Source organism: Acomys russatus, chromosome 20 (assembly GCF_903995435.1).
Source record: "Acomys russatus chromosome 20, mAcoRus1.1, whole genome shotgun sequence".
Classification (NCBI taxonomy): domain Eukaryota; kingdom Metazoa; phylum Chordata; class Mammalia; order Rodentia; family Muridae; genus Acomys; species Acomys russatus.
The window spans coordinates 70413293-70434090 of NC_067156.1; the positions used below are offsets into that span (position 1 = coordinate 70413293).

General features: G+C 46.1%; 1 protein-coding gene across 1 annotated transcript in view; it reads left to right on the top strand.

Moving 5' to 3' along the window:
• Nucleotides 1-3599: 3599 nt before the first annotated feature.
• LOC127204651 (cytochrome b5) overlaps nt 3600-20798 on the top strand; it is a 35801-nt gene continuing 18602 nt past the window's right edge. The window contains exon 1 of the mRNA XM_051163879.1: nt 3600-3829. Coding sequence (XP_051019836.1) covers nt 3701-3829 — 129 coding nt within the window. The 5' untranslated portion in view covers nt 3600-3700. The remainder of the gene's footprint in view (nt 3830-20798) is intronic.

The following is a 20798-nucleotide window of genomic DNA, read 5'->3' on the forward strand; positions in this document are numbered from 1 at the left end:
GAATGTATCACACTTGGGAGTAGTGGGGCATGCCTGCCGTCCAAGCTGCTCAGGCTGCACAGAGAAACCCTGTCTCAAAAACTAAAAACAAAAACAAAAACAAAAACGAATCAGCCTATGGTTGGGCATGCCTTTAATCCCAGCACTCTGGAGGCAGAGGCAGGAGGATCACTGTGAATTCAAGGATAGCCTGGTCTACAAAGAGAGTCCAGGACAGAAGGCTACACAGAGAAACCCTATCTGGAAAAATAAACAAACGAAGAACAAGAGATAGAAAGATCTCTTGAAACAGGAGATAGAAACCAGAGTACACGTCCCAGTAAGTCCCCAGCCAGACTGGACCACATAGAAAACACCAAAACTTGGGCTGGAGAGATGGCTCAGAGGTTAAGAAGACTGGCTGTTCTTCCAGAGGTCCTGAGTTCAAGTCCCAGCAACCACATGGTGGCTCAAAATCATCTACAATGGAATTGGATGTCCTCTTCTGGCCTTCAACTGTACATACATGCAGGCAGAGCACTGTATACAAAATAATAAATAAATAAATCTTTAAAAAACAAAACAAAACAAACACAAAGAACCAAATAAAAAATTGAATGTCCTCAAAATTAACACTGTTTGCTTTGACAAAGACTATGATGATAGAAAAAGCCACAAATGGGTGGGAAAAAAATCACACTTCTCACAACGAACTAGTAGTACATCTGTACAATTCCTTTTTTTTTTTTTTTAATAAAACAAAATACTCTCAAAACTCAAAATTATGAAAACAAAGAAAGATGAAGCCCAAATGGCAAATAAGCACATGGAAAAAATGGTTCCGGTGAAGACTTCCACTTTGTACACCTATTGAATGGAAGTCAGTTTAATACAGGACAAAGACAGAGTTGAGAAACTGGGTCCCTCAGGCATTGCAGTGGGAATGTGATGTAGACAGTGACTCGGCAGTTTGTGACCAACTGATCATAAAGTTACTTATATTTCCCAGTAGCTACACTCTTTGGCATTTATACCACAAAATAAAAAGTTACATTTACACAAATCTTGTATACAGTTGCTCATAGAAACTTTTCTGTAGTTAATCAAAAGCTGAAAATGACCAAAAACATCCCTTAAGCTGTGCATTTCCAAACCAGCTGTTGTACATTCAAACCATGAAATACTGCTGGAACTGTTAGGTCAGACCTGGCCCCTGGCAGCCCCAACAAGCCAGGCTCTGCCGACAGATAACGCTCAAGAGGCCAACGAGTGACAGTGAATCTCAGAGAAGTAGATTAACTCAGTGTCCTCACATAGGGACAAATACAGAGCTCTAGTGACCTCTTCCTTCCTGCCTCAGCTCATGTTGGTCTGACATAAAGTTTTTAGGTTAAAGAGAAGGCAAGAGCTAGGTAGTTATGGCTGAGCCTCGTCACTGACCCATGGCGGGTGGTCTCAGCTCCAGTCTCCCCTGCCACAGGTGTTGACAGCTTGTCCTGCAGGACTCTTCGAAATCTTTCCTGGGAGACAAGGTCCTTTTCTGGCCGGCACTGGACTTTAGCATGAGATTCTTATGGAAATTCCAATTTAGGTGTCAGTGTCCCTGCAATCTGATTGCTACAGGGAAGGGATAGAAGTATCTCTCCCTTTGCCCTTGCTAGCATGGTTTCTCCACTTCTGAGAGATGTAGATGAAATGACTAATGACACAGTTCACATCCTGGACAGATCTCAGTGGCAAGAAAAGAAAAGAAGTCGATCTCAAGTGTGATATTGTATGATTCCATTTGTATCAGACCCTACAGTGTCAAAATAATACAGGAATGAGATTCCTCATTAGCAGGAGTTAGAGTGGGTGTAATTCCAGAACACAGCCCCAGCTAGAGCGTGTGACAGGGCAGTTACACTTGGATATACAGAGGTCACACACACAGACACACTGCAGTCCTAACAGTAGAGGGAACTGCGCTCTGTTGGTGTGGATTTCTTTTGTCCCTTCTTGTTATAGCAAGGTCTTGCTCCTTAGCTAAGGTTGACATGGACCTTGTGGTGCAGCCCAGGCTGCCTCCAGCCTCGCTGTGCCGCTTTGCCTCTGCAGTGCTGATTTTGCAGGTCTGTGCTGCCTTGTTTTGGTATTACTTAGTTACATTAATATGTAGCTATTCTGGGAACTAGGTGAGAGATACAGAGAACCTATCTGCTGTATATTTGTAACTTACCATGAAGCTATGCTTTAAAATTAAAGGTTAAAAAAAAATTTTTTTTTAAAAAGCCCCAGGCCAAGTGGTACTTGGGAGATAGAGGCAGGCAGATCTCCGGAGTTCAGGGCCAGCCTGATGTATAGAGTGAGTTCTAGGACAGCCAGGGCTACAAAGAGGAAATCCTGTCTCCAAGGGGGGTGGGGGCTCCATTTGGAGATTTTTCCTACATTATATTTTAGTTGGCCGATATAAAATAAAATAATATTTTGTTGTATGTGAGTGAAACTGAGTAGCATCCTAATACAAATAACTTGCCTTAGAAATATTTCTGAGTAACAACAGGAAATATTTCCTTATATTTCCTTGTGGTTAAAAACAAACGTTGAAAATAGTTTGGAATGCTTCAAACAATGTTTACTTCGCAATGAGCAGGCCTTCCTGGAGAAGCTAGGGAAAAAGGAATCCTCTCCAAGCCCTGCTCTGTTCAGGACCTTTCGGATTTCCTGGGGGAATCACAGATGTGGCAATTACCAATGTTATTTATTTGTTTTTTTGGAATTAATTACCATTGCTGAAAAGACCCAAATAAACTACGAAGGGCTTAGATAAGATCAGTGTTCTATCTCCCCCAACCCTCTCTTAGACATTTGTAGTTTATATATGGTATTTGCTTCCTGTCAAAAGGGCAGGGAGTGACAGGCTGGGGAGCGACTCCAGCGTTGTGCTTAGCGCCCTTCCTCATTTAGGACTTAAATATACAGCACTGTGGAGGATAAGAGAAAGCCATTGCTATGTCAGGCAGGGTCTCGTGGCGAAGAAGTTATTTCCGGTTGTAGAAATTATTAGATGCGTCTAATTTCTACGCGGCAATTTCCTTGGAGTTTTTGTTTGTTCCATGAGCGGCTCCCACCCCGCTACAGATACCAGTGAAGCAAAATGCATGGCTGTGACGCTCTTTTAGCTTGTGTGCTTAAGGGTTTCCCCACACAGTCACTTTGTGGACTTGGACCACGGCAGTTTTTGTTACAAGCGATCATCAGGATGTAAGGCCGATTTGGTTAGGAGGAGTTAATGTGAAGGTTGGGATGGAGTTTGCCCTGGCCTTATGGCCTCCTCTTCAGTTGGGTGCTCAGACCTCTGAACGCGCCTCCCCATCTCCTACTGACCCCACCCGCCGCATCCTGCGCAAACTCAGTAAAGCTCCCCACCCCCACCCCCGTACCCTTCGCTCAGGCAGCGGGTGACCGTGAAGGGCACCTATGGTAGCCAATTAACACCCACGCCCTGGGCTGGGGGGCGTGATTGGACCGATGGAGGGCGTCGGCTGGGGGCGTGGCCACCATACTGGCCAATCCCCGGAGGCCATGCGGTCCTCGCCCCGTTCGAGACTCCGCCCCGCTCCGGTCTTGGGCACGCGGCCGGGTGGGGATGGGAATGTCCCGGGCGGAGGCGTCTTAGACAAGAAGGGCGCACCACCCTGCACGGCTGTGTGGCAGGGCCCGGGAGGCTCACTGTTCCGAGATGGCCGGGGAGGCAGACAAGGATGTGAAGTACTACACCCTGGAAGAGATTCAGAAACACAAAGACAGCAAGAGCACCTGGGTGATCCTGCATCACAAGGTGTACGATCTGACCAAGTTTCTGGAAGAGGTGAGCTGGGCACGCACGCTCTAGTGGAGCGCGGGGAGGGTGTGTGGGTCTCCCTGCGGAGACCTGGGAGTGATGTCCGAACCTGCATTATTTGTGAGTGAGCAATTGTTTGCGCATATTTGGGTGGGACCTCCTGGTCTGCCCACTTGGGTTCGCTTCTGAGCATGCGCACTTGCGCGTGCACACCTGTGTCTGTGCCCCTGAGCGCCTTGGGTTTGCGCACCTGGGCATGCCCCCAGGAGGTCGGGAAGCTTGCCGGCTGCGAACGGCGGAGTACTTGCGCGATGAAGCCGGATCCCTACTAGATGTTCGGCTGTCCTGAATAAATGCTACCCACTTGCTAGGAGAGGGCACCACCGCGCAAGGATTTTAAAAGTTCGGGTTTTTTTTTTTTCTTTTTTGCCCTAGCGTGTTTGTATATAATGCACTCACCATGTAGAACAGAGAACCCCTCGATTTCCGAAAGGACTTCCCATATCCGCCGGTTTGAGACCACTGGTTTGGAGAGCTCATTCGTCAGAGTCCAGACCTATAAGCTCACTAATGTTCACTCAGCTGAGTGTGATGTCAACCTTAATACCATAGTGACTTGTCCAAGATCCCCAGCGCCTGACTGCGGGGTGACCCGAAGACTCGTTAGTGTGTGCCTTGAGCTAGTAAAAGGGAAGGAAGGTAGGCAGCATGCTGCAGAAAACTGGGACTTCATCCTAAAGCTACTTCGGAAGTTGTGAAATGGCTTAATTGAAAGGAAGACTTTCCTTTGGCAATACCGGTCTCAAGATTGTAATTTTTCTTGCACAGCCCAAGCGGCATTTTGTAGTTTTTTCTTTATTCCCTCTGGATGCACTTTGTTGCTTTGAGGGCTTTTTGAGTCACATCAACTTTTACACCCCACTTCTTCCCAGTGAACGAGAATGCGTATTGATGAGGGAAGATTTGCATGTTTGTTTGTTTGTTGGCGGGCTGGGCAAAAGTTGAGAGGCTCAGTCCTAGTTAGATTATAATTTACACCAGAGACATTTATTTTGCAGAGAATGTTAAACACAGAAAAAAAACTTGGAAGTTTGGAGTTGATGTTTCTTGTTAAAATTCTTGACTATTAAAGATAAAATAGGGTTCCAGTTCAGTTGGGTTTCAGGTGTGGACTCAGATCTGCCATCCTTCCGCTGTGCCCAGAGCAGGTTTGTATCACAGCTTCTCAAACTAACAGTCCTGTACGATAAGCCCAGGGCCAGGTGAGTGTGCCTTTGTCCCCTTCCATGATATATGTAATTCTGGAGTTTTATGATATAATGTGTCCCTTAACTTTGTATCTATAATAAATTACAGCATTTGTAAAAAACAAAAAAACCCAGCAGGATATTTTATACTATAAGAAGCCGTCTTAACTTGCCTCATTGTCCTGTCGAGCAAGGTGTATAGACCTCAGTACTGTGGACCCAGTAGGTGGCCTCCCTGTCCTGTATTCACTGGATGTCCTAGCAGTGACAACTAACTCTGTATCCAGATACTGCCAGATGTCCCACAGGGCGTGCCTTTGCTCCTGATAGAGAATCGCTGCCCTAAAATGCATTGCGTGTGGCTTTTAGAAGCAAGTAACAAGGAAGAGATTACTCAGCTATGTTTGAAGCCGTTTATTATTATCTTGTTCCAGTCTCACGAGGCAGGAAGCGGGTGAGAGGGTCCCACAGGTTTACTGGGCTAGGCTGAAGGGTGAACAAGAAGCTGCTCAGCTGGGAAACAAGCTGGAAAACAAATCCTTCGTCGTTCCCCTGCCCCCCCCCCCGCAAGTTTTCAGCACCCCATCTTTGAGACTGGCTTGGGAAGAATGCTTCTTGAGGAAATGGAGAGCTCGCTGGGAGCCAGTCAGCTAGGAGGCTGATGGAGAGGGTTGATTTCGGGGAAGCAGAGAGAGCAGTTGGGTCCTGTTGACTTAAGGGTTAGAGGGACCAAGGACCTGCCTGCTCTCCTACCCCCTGCCCGCCCCGTGTGTGACTGTTCTGGCATGCTGGGGTGCAGCAGGTGCATTTCCTGCGAGCGGCAGGCTTCTCAGTGTATCCACCTTCCACCTGGTGTTGAGATGTTTCTCCTCTTTGACATTTTTGTGGCTTGGTTTTACTACTTCTGACTGCTTGTTTCACACAGTGCCCTGGTCACTGGCTTTCCACCCCCAGGGTAGCATTGCCTTTAGGATATCTGGTGCACCGGCCAGGTGACTGCTTGCTGCTTCCACACAGCGTCTCATGCGGAGCTCCTCAGCTCGGCTGTGAGGACAAACTGCCACAGTTTTTCTTCTTCTTCTTCTTCTTCTTCTTCTTCTTCTTCTTCTTCTTCTTCTTCTTCTTCTTCTTCCTTGTTGTTTGTTTGTTTTTCTTCTTTCTAAAGCCCTCCGGTTTCAGTTATTTTGTTAGGTCTACATAGTTTATCTCATGCTTTGGCTTAAAGCAGGAATATTTTTCAAGGCCCAGAGTATCCAGCCCTCTGCCCCACTTTCCCTGCCTCCTCCTTCTTAGCTCCGCGTGGAACTTCCTGGCGTTTGGCTCCCCAAGCCCTGGGTGTACCCACCCATGGGGCCAAGCTTTCCTGAGGCTGCCTTATCCTTTAAGAAGGAAGCACGTGCTGTGATGTTGGCTGGTTTCTGCTCTACCTTCTCTGTGCCTTAGATTCCTCACATGGGAGACTAGCAGTGGCTGCTGTAGCTGACTTAAGAATTAAAGCATTGATTAGTGTAAAGTGTGTGCCTGTAATCTCAGCACTCCCTGGACCCGGGAGTCAGAGAGGCCAGCCTGGGCAACGGCGAGGATCTGTGTCCAGAATTCAAAACCAGGAAAAGCAAAACAAACAAAAACAATGCTTGTTGAACACCAAGGAAGATGGGTGTTTGTGTTCATTTGTAGTTCCGCAGCCTTGAGCGGTCCTTTCCTTTTTTCAGTGTCCTGTGTAGCTGAGTGCTTGAGCTGGGTTTTAGGTAAAATGTAAATCCAGAAGATAATCTTGAAATAGGAGGGTATTAGAAAACTCTTTCTAGCCAAGAACACAGTTTGAAGGTTACTTGTGCAATGTGAGCACTGTGTTCTCGAAGCAGTGTCCTGAGGTTCAGAGAGCAGGTAGAGCTCCACAGGAAGGCAGTCTAAACAGCAGCAGGGGTGGGGTGGGGGTGTGGTGGATGGGGGTTGGGGTGAGGGTGGGGGGCCGTTGGTTCCTACCTGTGACCTGCCAACAGAATGATAAGCCTCATTACTTAATATTACGAGCCCCTCATTTCTAGTCCTGACCCCTAGGTTTTGAGTTCATATTTATGAACTCTGAGCCCTGTCATATCAGATCATGTTATTAGCCAGATTAATGATTGTAGAAATTTGAGAGATCATTATTTGAAATGAAAACAGGTGTTTAAGGCCCAAAGCCAAATTTGCGTTTCCCCCTTCTGCGGTTGGGCCAGGTGTCAGCAGAGCTGTGGAGGGGGTAGGGGAAGCAAGCGTTACATAATAATCCCATTACCTTTCCCATCTGGGCAGTGAGCGAGTGTAGCACAGGCGTCTGGACAGTGTCATAAGGCAAGTTGACTCTCCTCCCCACAGTACTTTCTAGAGTCTGTGATTCTAAACTGAGTCTTGAATACTCTTTAAAAGCACCCTGCCTTGCAGAGGCTATTAGCTTGTGACTCACTTTGGCTTTTTGAGGCCTTAAAATGAGATTTTGTTGTCACATTTTACTTTCTGTGGCTGCTTACCTTCCATAGCTGAAGCATTCAGAGTCTGGAGACCTCTGTCTTCCTAAGACATTTAAGATGCCTGCCTTTGGGGCTGGAGAGATGGCTCAGAGGTTAAAAGTGCTGGCTGTTCTTCCAAAGGTCCTGTGTTCAGTTCCCAGCAACCATGTGGTGACTCATAACCATCTGTAAGAGATCTGGTGCCCTCTTTTGGCCCACATGCAGGCAGAATACTGTATAGGTAATAAATAAATAAATCTTAAGAGAAACATGCCTGCTTTTGGTTTTGAGAAGTAGGACCCAGGACCCTGCCCTTGGGTGCAGCCGTGCCCCTAGCTCAGGATGAGACTGTCATGCGGCAGCCACATGGTCCTTTACTGAATGTAAAATGGAAATCTCATGACTTAGTGGTGTGTTTGGGTTGTGGTTTAGGCACCCTGGGTAAATAGGTAGGAAGCCATGTCTTGCAAGGCCATCTGAGCACTGTGCCTGTGTGTCTTTTAGACATTCCTACTGTGGGTCGTGTGCGGAAGTTACCTGTTCTGAAAAGAGATTCCAGTTTTGTTTTAAAACAGTAAAAATCAAACCAAAACAAAAGCATTTAGTAAAATAAAAGCAAAATAAAGGCAACACATCACACTGGAGGCACCTGTCTGTCATTGCTTTGCTTATCTTTAAGGTAAGGAAAGTTTTGTAAATAAGGAAGTAAACAGGTTATCCCAGCCAGCTGGGATAAATCAGGCAACAGGTTAGACTAGTCACTACTTAATATGCATGTCTGTCATTCGAGAAGACTCCAGAACCCTGGGAGACAACCTACAGCACCTCTGCTGTGTAATAGAATCTGAATAACTATGATTCTCCACTCATGGGAAAACGTTGGGCTGTGGTGGGGAGTCTGCTTCTGCTCTTAGTACATCGGGAAAATAACGTGTGTGAAAAACATTTAGAAAAACATGGAATGAGAAGGCGCTCAGACAATTAAAAGTTTATTGGGTTTTTGTTTGTTTGCTGTTGGTTTGGCCTTGAGCTTGCCGTCAGCCACCAAGGTACATCCTTGCTACTTGATTTTACTGTGAGACAAGGTCTTGCACAGGCTGCCATTCAGCATGAGCCTCTTACCCCAGCCTCCTAAGAACCAGGATTACCAGTGTGTGCCACCATACCCACTTCCAACAATTGCGTTTTGATTACTATCTTCTTGGGTGAGGGTATGGCTTCATGGCAGAGTATTATATAGCATGGTCGAGGCTGTAGATTTGACCCCCAGCACATGAATTTTCCCTTATATATAAGGGAAAATTATAATCATTAATTTTTACTGTTAGGTTCAATATTGACTTAATTTATAATTAGAAATTATAATGTTCACCAGCAAAAGAAACTATTTGAAATCCAAATATTCACCTGAAATATGATTTTCTAGGAAGATGTGTCACATACAAGGGGAAACCACTTCTCTTCTGGAACTTTTTTGAAAAAGTTTTTTGAAAGATTTATTTATTTATTTAATGTATATGAATGCTCTATCTGCGTGTACACCTACATGCCAGAAGAGGACATCAGATCACATTATAGATGGTTGTGAGCCACCAATGTGGTTGCTAGGAATTGAACTCAGGACCTCTGGAAGAGCAGTCAGTGCTCTTAACCACTGAGCCATCTCTCCAGCCCCTCTTCTGGAACTTTTAAATATACAGTATAATATTGAGTGGGGAGAAAAATCCACAATGATTGTAAAAAACTGGGTGATAAGAAAGAGTGGGAAGGGAAAAAGAAACCTACAGCCTCGTGAATGTTTTCCAGTCAGCTCACGAGTTCAAGCACATGCCCGCACTTGCTCATGGGTGTGCTTTATCGCAGTGCAGAGATGCTCTCGGTGTTGTGCTGTCATCTGTCACATCTGTTCCCGCTGAAGTCCGCCGAGGAGCCATCTTAGGGCTCCCTTCCTCCTGCTGTGTCTTCAGCATACCAGCCATCTCCTCCTTGTATAGTTTCCACTCAGTTTCCCTGTGACCCCTTGTGACAGTGAAAACTTGTGAGAAGCTGTGTGCTTTTACATTTAATTTTGATAAGTATCACCAAGCTGCTCTGGCGTGGTGGGCTCACACACCAGAGGGTTTTTTTCCTGATTCTTTTGAGTTCTCTTAGTAACCAGGAATCTTGCTTATGATTTACTCACAGAAAAATGCTTGCTACCTTTAGCATGCAAATTATATTAATATTGCCATTTGAGCAGGACACCCCTCTGTTCTCTGGGAGCCTTAGCCACCATCATCAGCACGGGCCTGCTTTTTGTGTAGGGTGCAGGACCATCTGACACACAGCCTGAGAAAACGTCAGATCCAGTGGGACATGAAATGGTGGTGGCCAGATGCCATTCTCTCCTCTTAAAACAGTGTACTCTTGGTGTTACCCTGGGATGTAGTCTCCTTGGAAACGAACCTTTAAATGTGTTTGTGAACTGGCTCTTGGGCTTTTAGCTGCCATTGGAACCAGGAGAAGGAATTGAAGATTCGGTAGGCCCAATTCTATTTAGGTGTCCGCACAGACCTCGGCCTTTGTAGCCTCTGGTCAGGAGGATCACAAAGATGGACCTTTCATTTTAAAATATTTTTAATTTTTTACATATACATTTATATTATTACATATATACACATACATACACACAGTGAACTACCTACAGCAAGAAGAATCATGAAACAATCAGGAATTATATAAATGTTATATTCTTAGCGTTTTGACTATTTGTATTTGACAGCCTTGAAGAAAACATCTTTCCTATCTTGGTGCATCTAAAATTCTGAATGTAAATCAATATCTATCATATCTCATCATTATCAACTTAACCCCTAACCAACTAAGCTTAATCGTAAAACTAAACTATCTGGTCTTCAACCCCATCAGAGACTTGAGAAAGAATAAAATTAGTTACCTGAGTATGCTGGGAGTACAGGTTAGCAGTTTCCCAAGTGAGAAGATGACAGAGACAGTTTGCTGTCTAAATAGTCACCCCAAACTCTATAACATTGAAGCATCATCTTCAGCCTTCTAGTCCAATATGTCTGACAGGCATATTTGTGAGGCAGGAACTATTGAGGACTTGCTTACCCTGTCTTGGCAGAGCTTGTCCGTCCACTCTGCCTGCAGCCAAGTTTGCCCTTTGTTAGGCAGAATTCTGTCTGTGGTAGTAATGAGGACATTTTGCCCAGTGGCTTGTTTGCCACATTTGAAGCCATCTCCATAAGGAAGTTCTTGGATGCTCCTTTTCCTCTTTGAGGTAGGCTGGGTGTTGCCAAGAGTTAACCTGTCTTGTTGTCACTGAATTTTAAAAATAATAACATTTTAAATGCCATATTCTGTATGTCTCTGAGGTTTTTGAAGACCTTATATAACTATTTTACCTTATCTTTCTATAGAATCATATCTTTCTGTTGTACCTAAGATGTATATAAAAATAGACTTGTAATCGATATGACCATGATTTGATCAACTAACAATTAACTTGTATCCTAAACAGTCTGCAATAGCACTTTCAAAGTATTGGAAGTAAACCTTGTATTATAATTGAGTTATATGGGTACAATACTGCATATTAGAGTAGAAATATATATAATGTGTGTGAAGAATAATCTTACATTTTAATTCTATACCACTGTATCTAAAATTAAACTTACTTTGCATCTATATGCAAAACTTTATACCAGTGAATTAAAAATAACCTTGTGAGTGACAAGGCCTTAAGTTGAGGAGTAGATTCACTGGTTTACTTTTTGTCCTATCATCCCTATATATTTCTATATTTCCCCTTCTTTCTTTTCAACCCCTATCTCTAAACCTAAGAATGGAAGATAAAGGAAAAGAGAGACATCCCTGAGTCCAACCTTGTTTTCTCTCCGAATAAGGCCAATAATAACTTATAACCAACTCCCATTGAAAATAATAGACCTTACTTTCTTATACTCATAAAATATATTCTAGTCAGGTGAGTGTCAAAACCATGGCATGCAACCCCACACCGAGGCTGCGGAGATGCTGAGGGAGGAGCGGGAGGAAGAGCAAGAGTGGGGAGCTGCTGTTAACGTGGCTGCGCCCCTTTGCCTGGCCTGCTGGCTGGGATGGATGGTTGCAAGCCTTGTCCCACTTTTCTCCCGTCTGCGGCTGCTGTTATTCGTCAGGCTTTGTACAGTTGTGGCCACCATGGATGGGGACACAAAATGCTTCTGCCTGTTCCCTATCTTTTTACTATGAAAATAAATGTCACTCACTAATCCCCTCCTCCCCAGTGAGGCAATAAATGCTATTGCAAGGGACATTTACTGGATGTTTAAGATTCATCTCGTAGTAGGCTGTAATGCTGAGTGTGTTTTGATACAAACCCTCCTTTGTTGGCGTTAGGGAGGTTGCTCAATTGGTAAAATGTGTGCTGCACAAACACGAGGACCTGAGGTTAATCCCCAGGATTCATGTGTGAACCCCAGGTGCGCTGGTGCACACGTGTCATCCCAGTGGTGTGAACCCCAGGTGCGCTGGTGCACACGTGTCATCCCAGTGGTGTGAACCCCAGGTGCGCTGGTGCACACGTGTCATCCCAGTGGTGTGAACCCCAGGTGCGCTGGTATATGTGTGTAATCCCAGTGGTGTGAACCCCAGGTGTGCTGGTGCACACGTGTAATCCCAGTGGTGCGGAGGCAGGCTGGAGCTTGCTTGCCACCTAACCTACTCACCTTGGTTGACTACAGGCCATTGAGAATCCTTGTGCCAAAAACACAAGGTAGACAGCATCCGAGATGTCTAGCCTTCAAGGTTAACTTTTGCCCTTCACACACTTGTGCACGCATACATCCATGTGCAAATGCACTCACATGCTTTTATCCTCATGGACAGATGCGTACACATACAGAACAGACAAATCAGAACAAACCCAAACTTCCTCACGTTTGTACTGCCAGTCTCTAAAGCAAACCTCCTACCACCGTTCCCCTCTTGAAGGCAAAGAAATGTGGCTTAGAGAGGCCCTGGCCTGCTCAGGCCATGCAGTAGGGAGGAGGACAGCCCGCACTGTTCTACTGCCACACTTGAGGCCTACAGAGTTGGGAAGGTGGCCAGGATAGTTTAAATGAAGCTGTCCATGGCAAGCGCGCCCTTACTTGCTCTGAGGTTTCTGAAACCACCAGAGAATAAGACGAGCAGCAAAGATGGGACAAGGACAAGGGGCAGGCACACGCCTTCTTCCTTTCTCTTGTTTTTTTCATGTGGCTTTCCAGACGGGAGAGGAAGCTACCGTTCCAGTTCCTTACAGGAGTTGTTCGGCAGCCTTGCCCAATTTGTTCTTGGCCACTGGGCCTGGCTTTTTATCCACAGAGGAACAGTTCCCACGTGGCAGACATGTGAGGAGGCTGTGGAGGCTATGGAGACGCCCTTTAAGTGATGGACCCTGGAGGAAATGTGGCTCTGCCATCACCCTTGCATCACCCTCGCTCTGGCCTCTGGAGCAAGCCTTTGGTACCTGTTTGCATTGACGGCAGCGACAGCTTGAGCTTTCAGCTAGTTAACACATGCTAGCAGCACCCTGCGGGCTGTGCTCTACAGAAGAAAGGGAAATTCCCTTCTGGGCAAGACGGCCATTTCTTTGTGTGATTCCTTCCAATGGCTTCCTATTGCATTTAGAATAAAATCCCATCCTGCCAGGGTTTGAAGCTGGTGTCTGGGCCTTGCCCAGGTCTGCTGTCTCTCTCTCCCACCATGCTTTTGTTTTTTTCCGCAAACCAGCTGGACTTGTTTCTGCCTAAAACTTTTTTGCTCTTCTTTCCTCGCTGCTTGCCCTTTGTTCTCTGTTCTATGGATGACAGCTCCATAGAACGGAGAGTTTTCTGTCCTGCTTTCTATGCCTGCTGACAGTGACATCAGTGAGTACCTGACATGAGCAAGTGCCTGAAATCAGTGAGTGCATGCCTGACATCGGTGAGATCCTGGCATGAGCAGGTGCCTGACATCGGTGAGTGTCTGGCATGAGCAGGTGCCTGACATCGGTGAGTGTCTGGCATGAGCAGGTGCCTGACATCGGTGAGAGCCTGGCGTGAGCAGGTGCCTGACATCGGTGAGAGCCTGGTGTGAGCAGGTGCCTGACATCAGTGAGTGTCCGGCGTGAGCAGGTGCCTGACATCGGTGAGAGCCTGGCATGAGCAGGTGCCTGACATCGGTGAGAGCCTGGCGTGAGCAGGTGCCTGACATCAGTCAGTGTTTGGCGTGAGCAGGTGCTGTGTCTCACTGGACAGGTTTCCTGTCTGGCCCACAGCAAAGGGTGCTGCGATGGAACACAGCTGCCAGCTCACTCTCTGCAGCGGTCATATTTCATCCCCCTGGCCCCGCCCCTTTCCCACTAGTGGCCCTTAGTAGTAGTAGTAGGATCTTTTCTTTGTCACAGACACTTGATGAGACTCTGTCCTGAAGGATTTATCACTCAGCGCTTCTGGGACTTTGTTGTGAAAACCTGGACTCTTCTATAACCACAGAGCAAAGAACGCTTGACCCGGGTCCTGTGCTGTATATGACACAGTGGAGTTTAGCACAGACTGCATTCAGACACACTTTCCTGCCTCTTCCTGTCAAAGCCGATGCTGCCATGGTGGCTTTGGGTTCTGCTTTCTTACTTGATGACATGACATTTCTTTACCACCTTCTGTTTTCCGTTCCATGTGAAGAAGTTCTCTCCTCTGGCCTCACCTTCTGGGCCAGTCCCCGAATCTTGCCTCTCTTGCAGGCCACGTTAAATCCACCAGGATAGCTCGTGGCTTATCTTTCATATTAAAGTCAAATCTGACTGACTTTTTACTATCTCTGCTGCTCTCTCTGATCCATCCTCTGCCATCTCATGCCTAGACAGGTCTCCTATGACCCAAAGTGTGCTCATCACAATAGATTGACATTTTAGAAGTGGCTCCAACTGTGTCACTTTATTCTGTTTAAACCCTTCATGGTTAATTGTTCTGCCTAATTAAGAACCTTAGGATGTAGCTACAGTATTCTGGAGAGTGAGTGTGGCGCTGGCAGAGGGACATATGTAGATCACTGGAGTAGAAATAGAAAAGCCCAGAAATAGACTTGCACAGATACTTCTAACTGGCTTTTCACAAAAATATAACGGCAGTTTTGTGGAGGGAGGGCGGTCCTCAGTGAATGATTCTGGAACAACTGGATAACAGTGGTCAAAATAATAAGTACTCCTTGTTCCAAACCTCATATTTTGTGGAAATTAGCTCAAAATGGACCACAGAAACTTTTTGAAGAAATTAGGTTTAGATGGAGTATTCTTAGCATGCTCCTGAAAGTGTGACCCATTCTAAGCTCTTTGTGTGAGAAAGTTATACCTTAAAAACTCGTACACAGAGCCAGGTGTGGTGGCACATGCCTTTAATCCCAGCTCTGGAGGCAGAAGCAGGTGGATCTCTGTGAATTCAAGGCCAGTCTGGTCTATAAAGTGAGTCCAGGACAGCCAAGGCTACACAGAGAAACCCTGTCTTGAAAAACTAAAACAAAAACCAACAAGCCACCACTACCACCAACAACAACAAAACCAACTAAACCAAAACAAAATTCCTACATAAGTTCACTCCTTTCTCCTCTTCCAGTATTAGCCAGTCACTCTCCAAGAAGGCATATCTTGCTACCTCTGGTGGCTCCCACCTGCAATCTCAGCATGCACAAGGCTTGGACTGCTGTGAATTGAGGCCAGTGTGGGCTTCCTAGTGTTTTCCAGGGCAGCCTAAGCTACCGAATGAGGTCCTCTTAAAACGACAGACAGAACTAGCCAACCTCTCCAGACGACATTATTCTGAACTAGTAGTCTGTCTAGAGTTCCTTGCCCTGCTGTGTTTGTCTCTCTCCTCCCCTCGGTGCTGGGGATCACCGCATGGCTGGGTCATGCTGGGCAGGTGATATGTCATTGAGTTCATCCCCAGCTTTGTGTGTGTTTTCTATAGTACACGACCCCCAAACGTGTAATTTATTTATTACATTGTTGCATATCTGTTTCCTACTGAAGGATGCCCTCTGAATCCTGGAGCTTTTCAGTCTTATTTATGGGTGCCTCCTAGTCTCTAGAATAGCACCATATGGAGAAGGGACTCCGTGTGTGTGAATTGATTGAAGGGGTGAAATCTGAAAAGTACGAAATAGAAGAAAACTCATAGAGGACAGCTGTTGGGTCACTTGACTAATTTCCCGGCAGCCTGTTTATTTTTCTTTCTTTGCCCATATGCAGATTTCAGCCCAGTTCACCATCACCATGAAAGAAGAGCCCCACCCCCATTCTTTCTTTAGCACCAGCAGAGCCGGAAGCAGGGAGGGTGAGCAGTCCCTCCTGGTGTTCTTGGGGGCTTCTGACCCCAGGTAGATTTCAGGTGGAGCAGCAGGCTCTCTCAGGTCAAAGGCAGGTGCCTCGGGGCCCCTGGTTTTTGCAGCTTTGCTAATCTTAGTGAAGTTGGGTAGTGAGTCAGGAAGTCCACTATGAGCCCACCAGCCCGATGACATCTGTCCCCGGAGCAGGCCTGGCCCCAGCCTTTCTTCCCCCTACTTCAAAGTCATTGCATCAGAACTGCGGGCTTCCATGTGCTTCAGGAATCAGAACAACGTCTTGTTTTACTTTACCTAACGAGATAGGCTTAGTAATGGTGGGTTTAAAACACTGGTCAGGGCACACTGACCAAACATACGGTCATCATTGACTCATGAAATGTTTTAGTCTAAATACTGACTATTTTATTTCTAAACAGAGGAATTTTGCACTCCCTTTTCAAGGAGAGAAAACCACTAGTTGTCTGCCAGCTCACAGATGACACTGTATTGCTTAGCTTCTCCCCTCAGAACTGACCTTAAGGAGCTCATTGTTTTTATGATGTTTCTGTGGACTCTCTGAGCCTCTGGCTTAGTAGAATTGAGAAACTAGGAGTCAGATAGACTTCTTGGTAGGCTGCTTTTGTCTCAGGTCAGGGGGAGGTTGAAGAAGAGGCTGGCCATCTTGGGGACTCTCCGCCTAAACTACCTAGCCAGGCCCTCTTTCCCTATCTGCTACCATGGAGTCTAACTCTTAGTTGCTCGGAATCATGGGAGCTGAGTAAGTCTATAATGCGTTGATGATGGGAGAGTTGGGGTCTGGTGCTAGAACTGGCTTTCAACAACTTACGGGGAGTGGGGGTCGTTGGGTCGTGGGGTGGGGAAGAAGGGAAACAGCGTTATTGCTTGAACACCCTGACTTAATACTGTTGTGCTGTTTAACCTGGCGCTTGAGGGTCTACTTTAAGGTTTTGATAAATTATCATGGGGAGAGGTGTTCACTTACCATGAAAGTGATATTTGTTCTTCCTTTCTGAATGTTTTCTTAATACATGAATCAAGTAAGCAAACTATGAACCACAATATTTTTATACTTGTAAAACCTGGTTAGGCTCTCAAGGGCAACCTTGACACAGACAAGGCCACCAAAAAACTTGTGGAGAGATTGGGGCAAGCGGCCACCAGCTGTGCACTGCTCGGCTGTGTAGAGATCATCCTGGGCTTAGCTTTCTGGTAGCGGAACCGAGGCAGAACTTTCTGCGCACACACACAACATGGGTGGAAACTTGGTTGCCATCAGGCTGCCTGAATTCCTGCCCTAGATTCTCCCTGATAAGTTTCACCACCTTGCGCCTCAGCTTGTACATCTGAAATTGGGGTGATGGTGGAAATATCCACATTTAGGCATGTGGAAAGGGATGGAAGGGCTTCAGAATTCTTCCTGTCACAGAATTGGCTTTTCTTTTTCTTTATTCTTTCTTTTCTTTCTTTGTTTTCTTTTCTTTTTCTTTCTTTCTTTTTTTAAATTTAATTTTATTTATTTATTTTTTTTGAGACAGGGTTTCTCTGTGTAGCTTTGGCAGTCCTGGACTCACTTTGTAGACCAGGCTCGTCTCGAACACACAGAGCTAGGTGTGCCTCTGCTTCCTGGAGTGCTGGGATTACAGGCGTGTGCCACCGAACCCAGCTGAGTTGGAATTTCTTAACACTGTTACTTGACACTTTGGGCCCTGCTTTGTTTTCCTAGCTAGTAGAAGAGTGTTGAGTGACTTTTCCCAGGGAGCTGTAAGGAAATGTCTACTCACCCCGTGAGGAGAATTGGCAACAGGCCAGGGAAACGATCCTATCCAAGTCTTGCTGAACCATGAGTGTATTGGTGTTACTTACCCTAGTCTGAGTCAGGGGGTTCCTTAAGGGAGCTTTGGGAAGGTGCATCAACAAAATGTCCGCCCAGAATGAGTGAAGACTCAGAGTTCCCTGTGCAGCTTTTAGGTAGCCCTCCTTCCCTCACCTCATGTGACCCTGTGGGGAGTGGCCTGTGAGTCTGGTAAGTTTCATGAGCCTCTTAGCCTCTACTTCCCCCCGAAGATGGGCCGTTTTAATCTGGAGGAAACAGCTACTTGTTAGACTCCTCTCTTCCCACAGGTACTGCAGGCGCTGTGGAGACGTAGCTTCTAGTTCTCCCATCTAACACGCTTCACGTGCTAGGATCTCTCACCTGGAGGAGTTTACATAAAAGATGGAAGACCATACATTTGTTTCCCACACTCCTCCCTGCCTCCTGCCTAGCAATCACAGAGTCTGGGTGTGGCCTGCGCTGTGAAATCTCCTCCGTTCTCAGAAATGTGAGAAGACATTCCTGTTTGTGCTACCAGGGCCCAGAATCCTCTCTGCAGAGTCTTCCACGTGCTGTGTCAACTCAGTTCTACCATGCTGTCTGGGCTGAAAGTCCATGGTGTTAGTAATTCTTCTAATAAGCACCTTAATCCCCAGTTTGTCTCAGTGTCCTCCTTGAGCACTCTTGCCTCCCAATAGGAGACCTTTCACTACACAAGTGGAGGGCAGGGATTGAGAGCTGCCATGACAGGTGACAAGGAAGGATGAGGAACTTTGGATGATGGATGGATGGATGGATAGGTGGGTGGATGGATGGGTGGGTGGGTGGGTACAAGATAGATAGAGGGATGATGGATAGGTGGGTGGATGAATGGATGGATGGCTGCTGGATGGATAGATAGATAGATATAGAAACTTTGAGGTGTGAGTGTGAAATCCAGGTATTTCAGGCAAAATCATGGAGGAGAGTCTTCTCCAGTCTACTGGCTAATTCTGTCTGGTGATAGGAGCCTGTCTGGCCCCATGAGACTTCCTCAGATTTTCCTTGTTATTCACAGCTGTTTGTTCCTCTGCGACAAGTCCCTCATGTTCTTTCCAGGCCTCTGTGTTGTCCCTTTCTCTGTTCTGTCTCTGTGCTGTTGCTTCTGGGGTTGCTTACATTGTCAAGAGTCCTTACCAGACCCGTTCCTTGGCTTTTCCATCTTGCTCACGGGGCTTGGGCTAGCGCGCAGGTGTCTGAGTGAGTGGCAGGCCTGTGTGTCAGCAGGTGACTGACTGCCTGGGTGGGTCTCCAGTTAGAGTCCATCTAAGGTCTTCACTCTGGAGCAGCTCATGATTCAGGCTGTGCTTGGGAGCAGCTGGCGAGCAAGGGAGTTCATGCCGCAGAGGGGCTGGCTCCTCCTCAGACTGCAGAGTGAGCAGACAGAAGTCTGATGAAGTCAAGCCAACTTCAAAGGCACCATGCTTTATTGTCTTAGAAAAACACAATCCAGACATAAATCTTATTTAAACTGCTTTCCATTTTTTTTGTATTTTTGTTTTAACTATTCCAGATAATCTCTAATAACTTTATATTTGTGATTTTTTTGGCGGGGGCTTCTTTTTAAAATGGGTTTTCGTTGTCATTTTTGCTTTGTCAATGCTTTAGGAAATTTGTTTACTTTGCTTTTTTTTTTTTTTTTTTGGCTTTTTTTTTTTTTTTTTTTTTTTTTTTTTTTTTCATGTTTTGAATGAAAGAGCCTGTTTTAAACTTCAGAACTGGTGGGCTTTTGGACCATTTGGTTACATTTATGTGGTGAAGATGTTTTGGGTTATGTGGTTGTTTTCTTGGTTTTGGTCAAGCAAACTCAGAGGGCAACCCTGACCTTATGCATTGTATGACATTGTGTGATCTGCTTCCTCTTCTGGGCTCTCCCACCACTAGCTGCTTCCCTGGTCTCTCCGGCCTCCCCAGCCTCTCTGGCCTCTCCTGCCTCTCCGTCTTCTCTGTCCTCTCCGGCCTCTTCCACCTTTTTTTTTTTTTTTTAAATACAGGCGATATGTGGTCAGTGAAGAGCTCTGACGTAAAAGTGTGTGTGTGTGTGTGTGTGTGTGTGTGTGTGTGTGTGCGCGCGCGCGCACATGCGCGCGCCCTTTGAATTATTGCACCTAGGAAGGTAAGCGTTAAGTTTTCTTGAGTTTAAAGGAGTGAGTTCCCTCTATATTCCCCAAAAAGAAATTTATGAAGAAAGTTTGTTTTAAAAACATATAAAGTTACTCTTTTCACATTTTTGTTTTGTTTTGTTTTGTGTTTTTTGTTTTTCGAGACAGGGTTTCTCTGTGTAGCCTTGGCTGTCCTAGACTAGCTTTATAGACCAGGCTGGCCTCAAACTCACAGCAGTCCACCTGCCTCTGCCTCCCAGGTGCTGGGATTGGAGGCGTGTGCCACCATGCCCAGCCACATATTTTTTTTAATATTTTATTTAATTTTTAATTTATGTGCATTGGTGTGAGAGTGTCAGATCTTAGAGTTACAGACAGGTGTGAGCTGCCATGTGGGTGCTGGGAATTGAAACCGGGTCCTTTGGAAGAACAGGCAGTACTCTTAACCACTGAGCCGTCTCTCCAGCCCCCAAATTTTTTTTTTTTTTTTAAAGCAACTTATCCGAGTCAGAAAAGTGTCTGTGTCCCATTTTCTTTGCTTGTAAATTTAGGAAGGTCACTCCCAGGAGGTCCTTTTTTAAAACCTCTGCACATCTGGGCTTTTAACCTTCAGCCTAGTGTTTGGAGTCAGGCTCTTTGGCCCAGATGTGTGTTTCTGAGCTTGGCTCTGGGCTATGGAGGAAGAGGTCAGACTTTGCCGAAATCTAGGAGTGGTGGTGTAAGGCCAGGCAGGCTGCCCCGGGCTGGTTCAGAGCAAGCAAGAGTGACAGTATCGTTGTTCATTGCAGCACTGTCAGGCAGCATTGCTGTGGCTTCCTAAAGGTGAGTTGCTGCGGCTTTTAGCCTACATGTGGCCCGTTGCATTGGGTGGGGACAAGCTCTTTGGCATATCTGCCCTGCCGTCTTCTTCAGGCCTCAGGTGGTCCTGGTGTCTCCTGCGACACG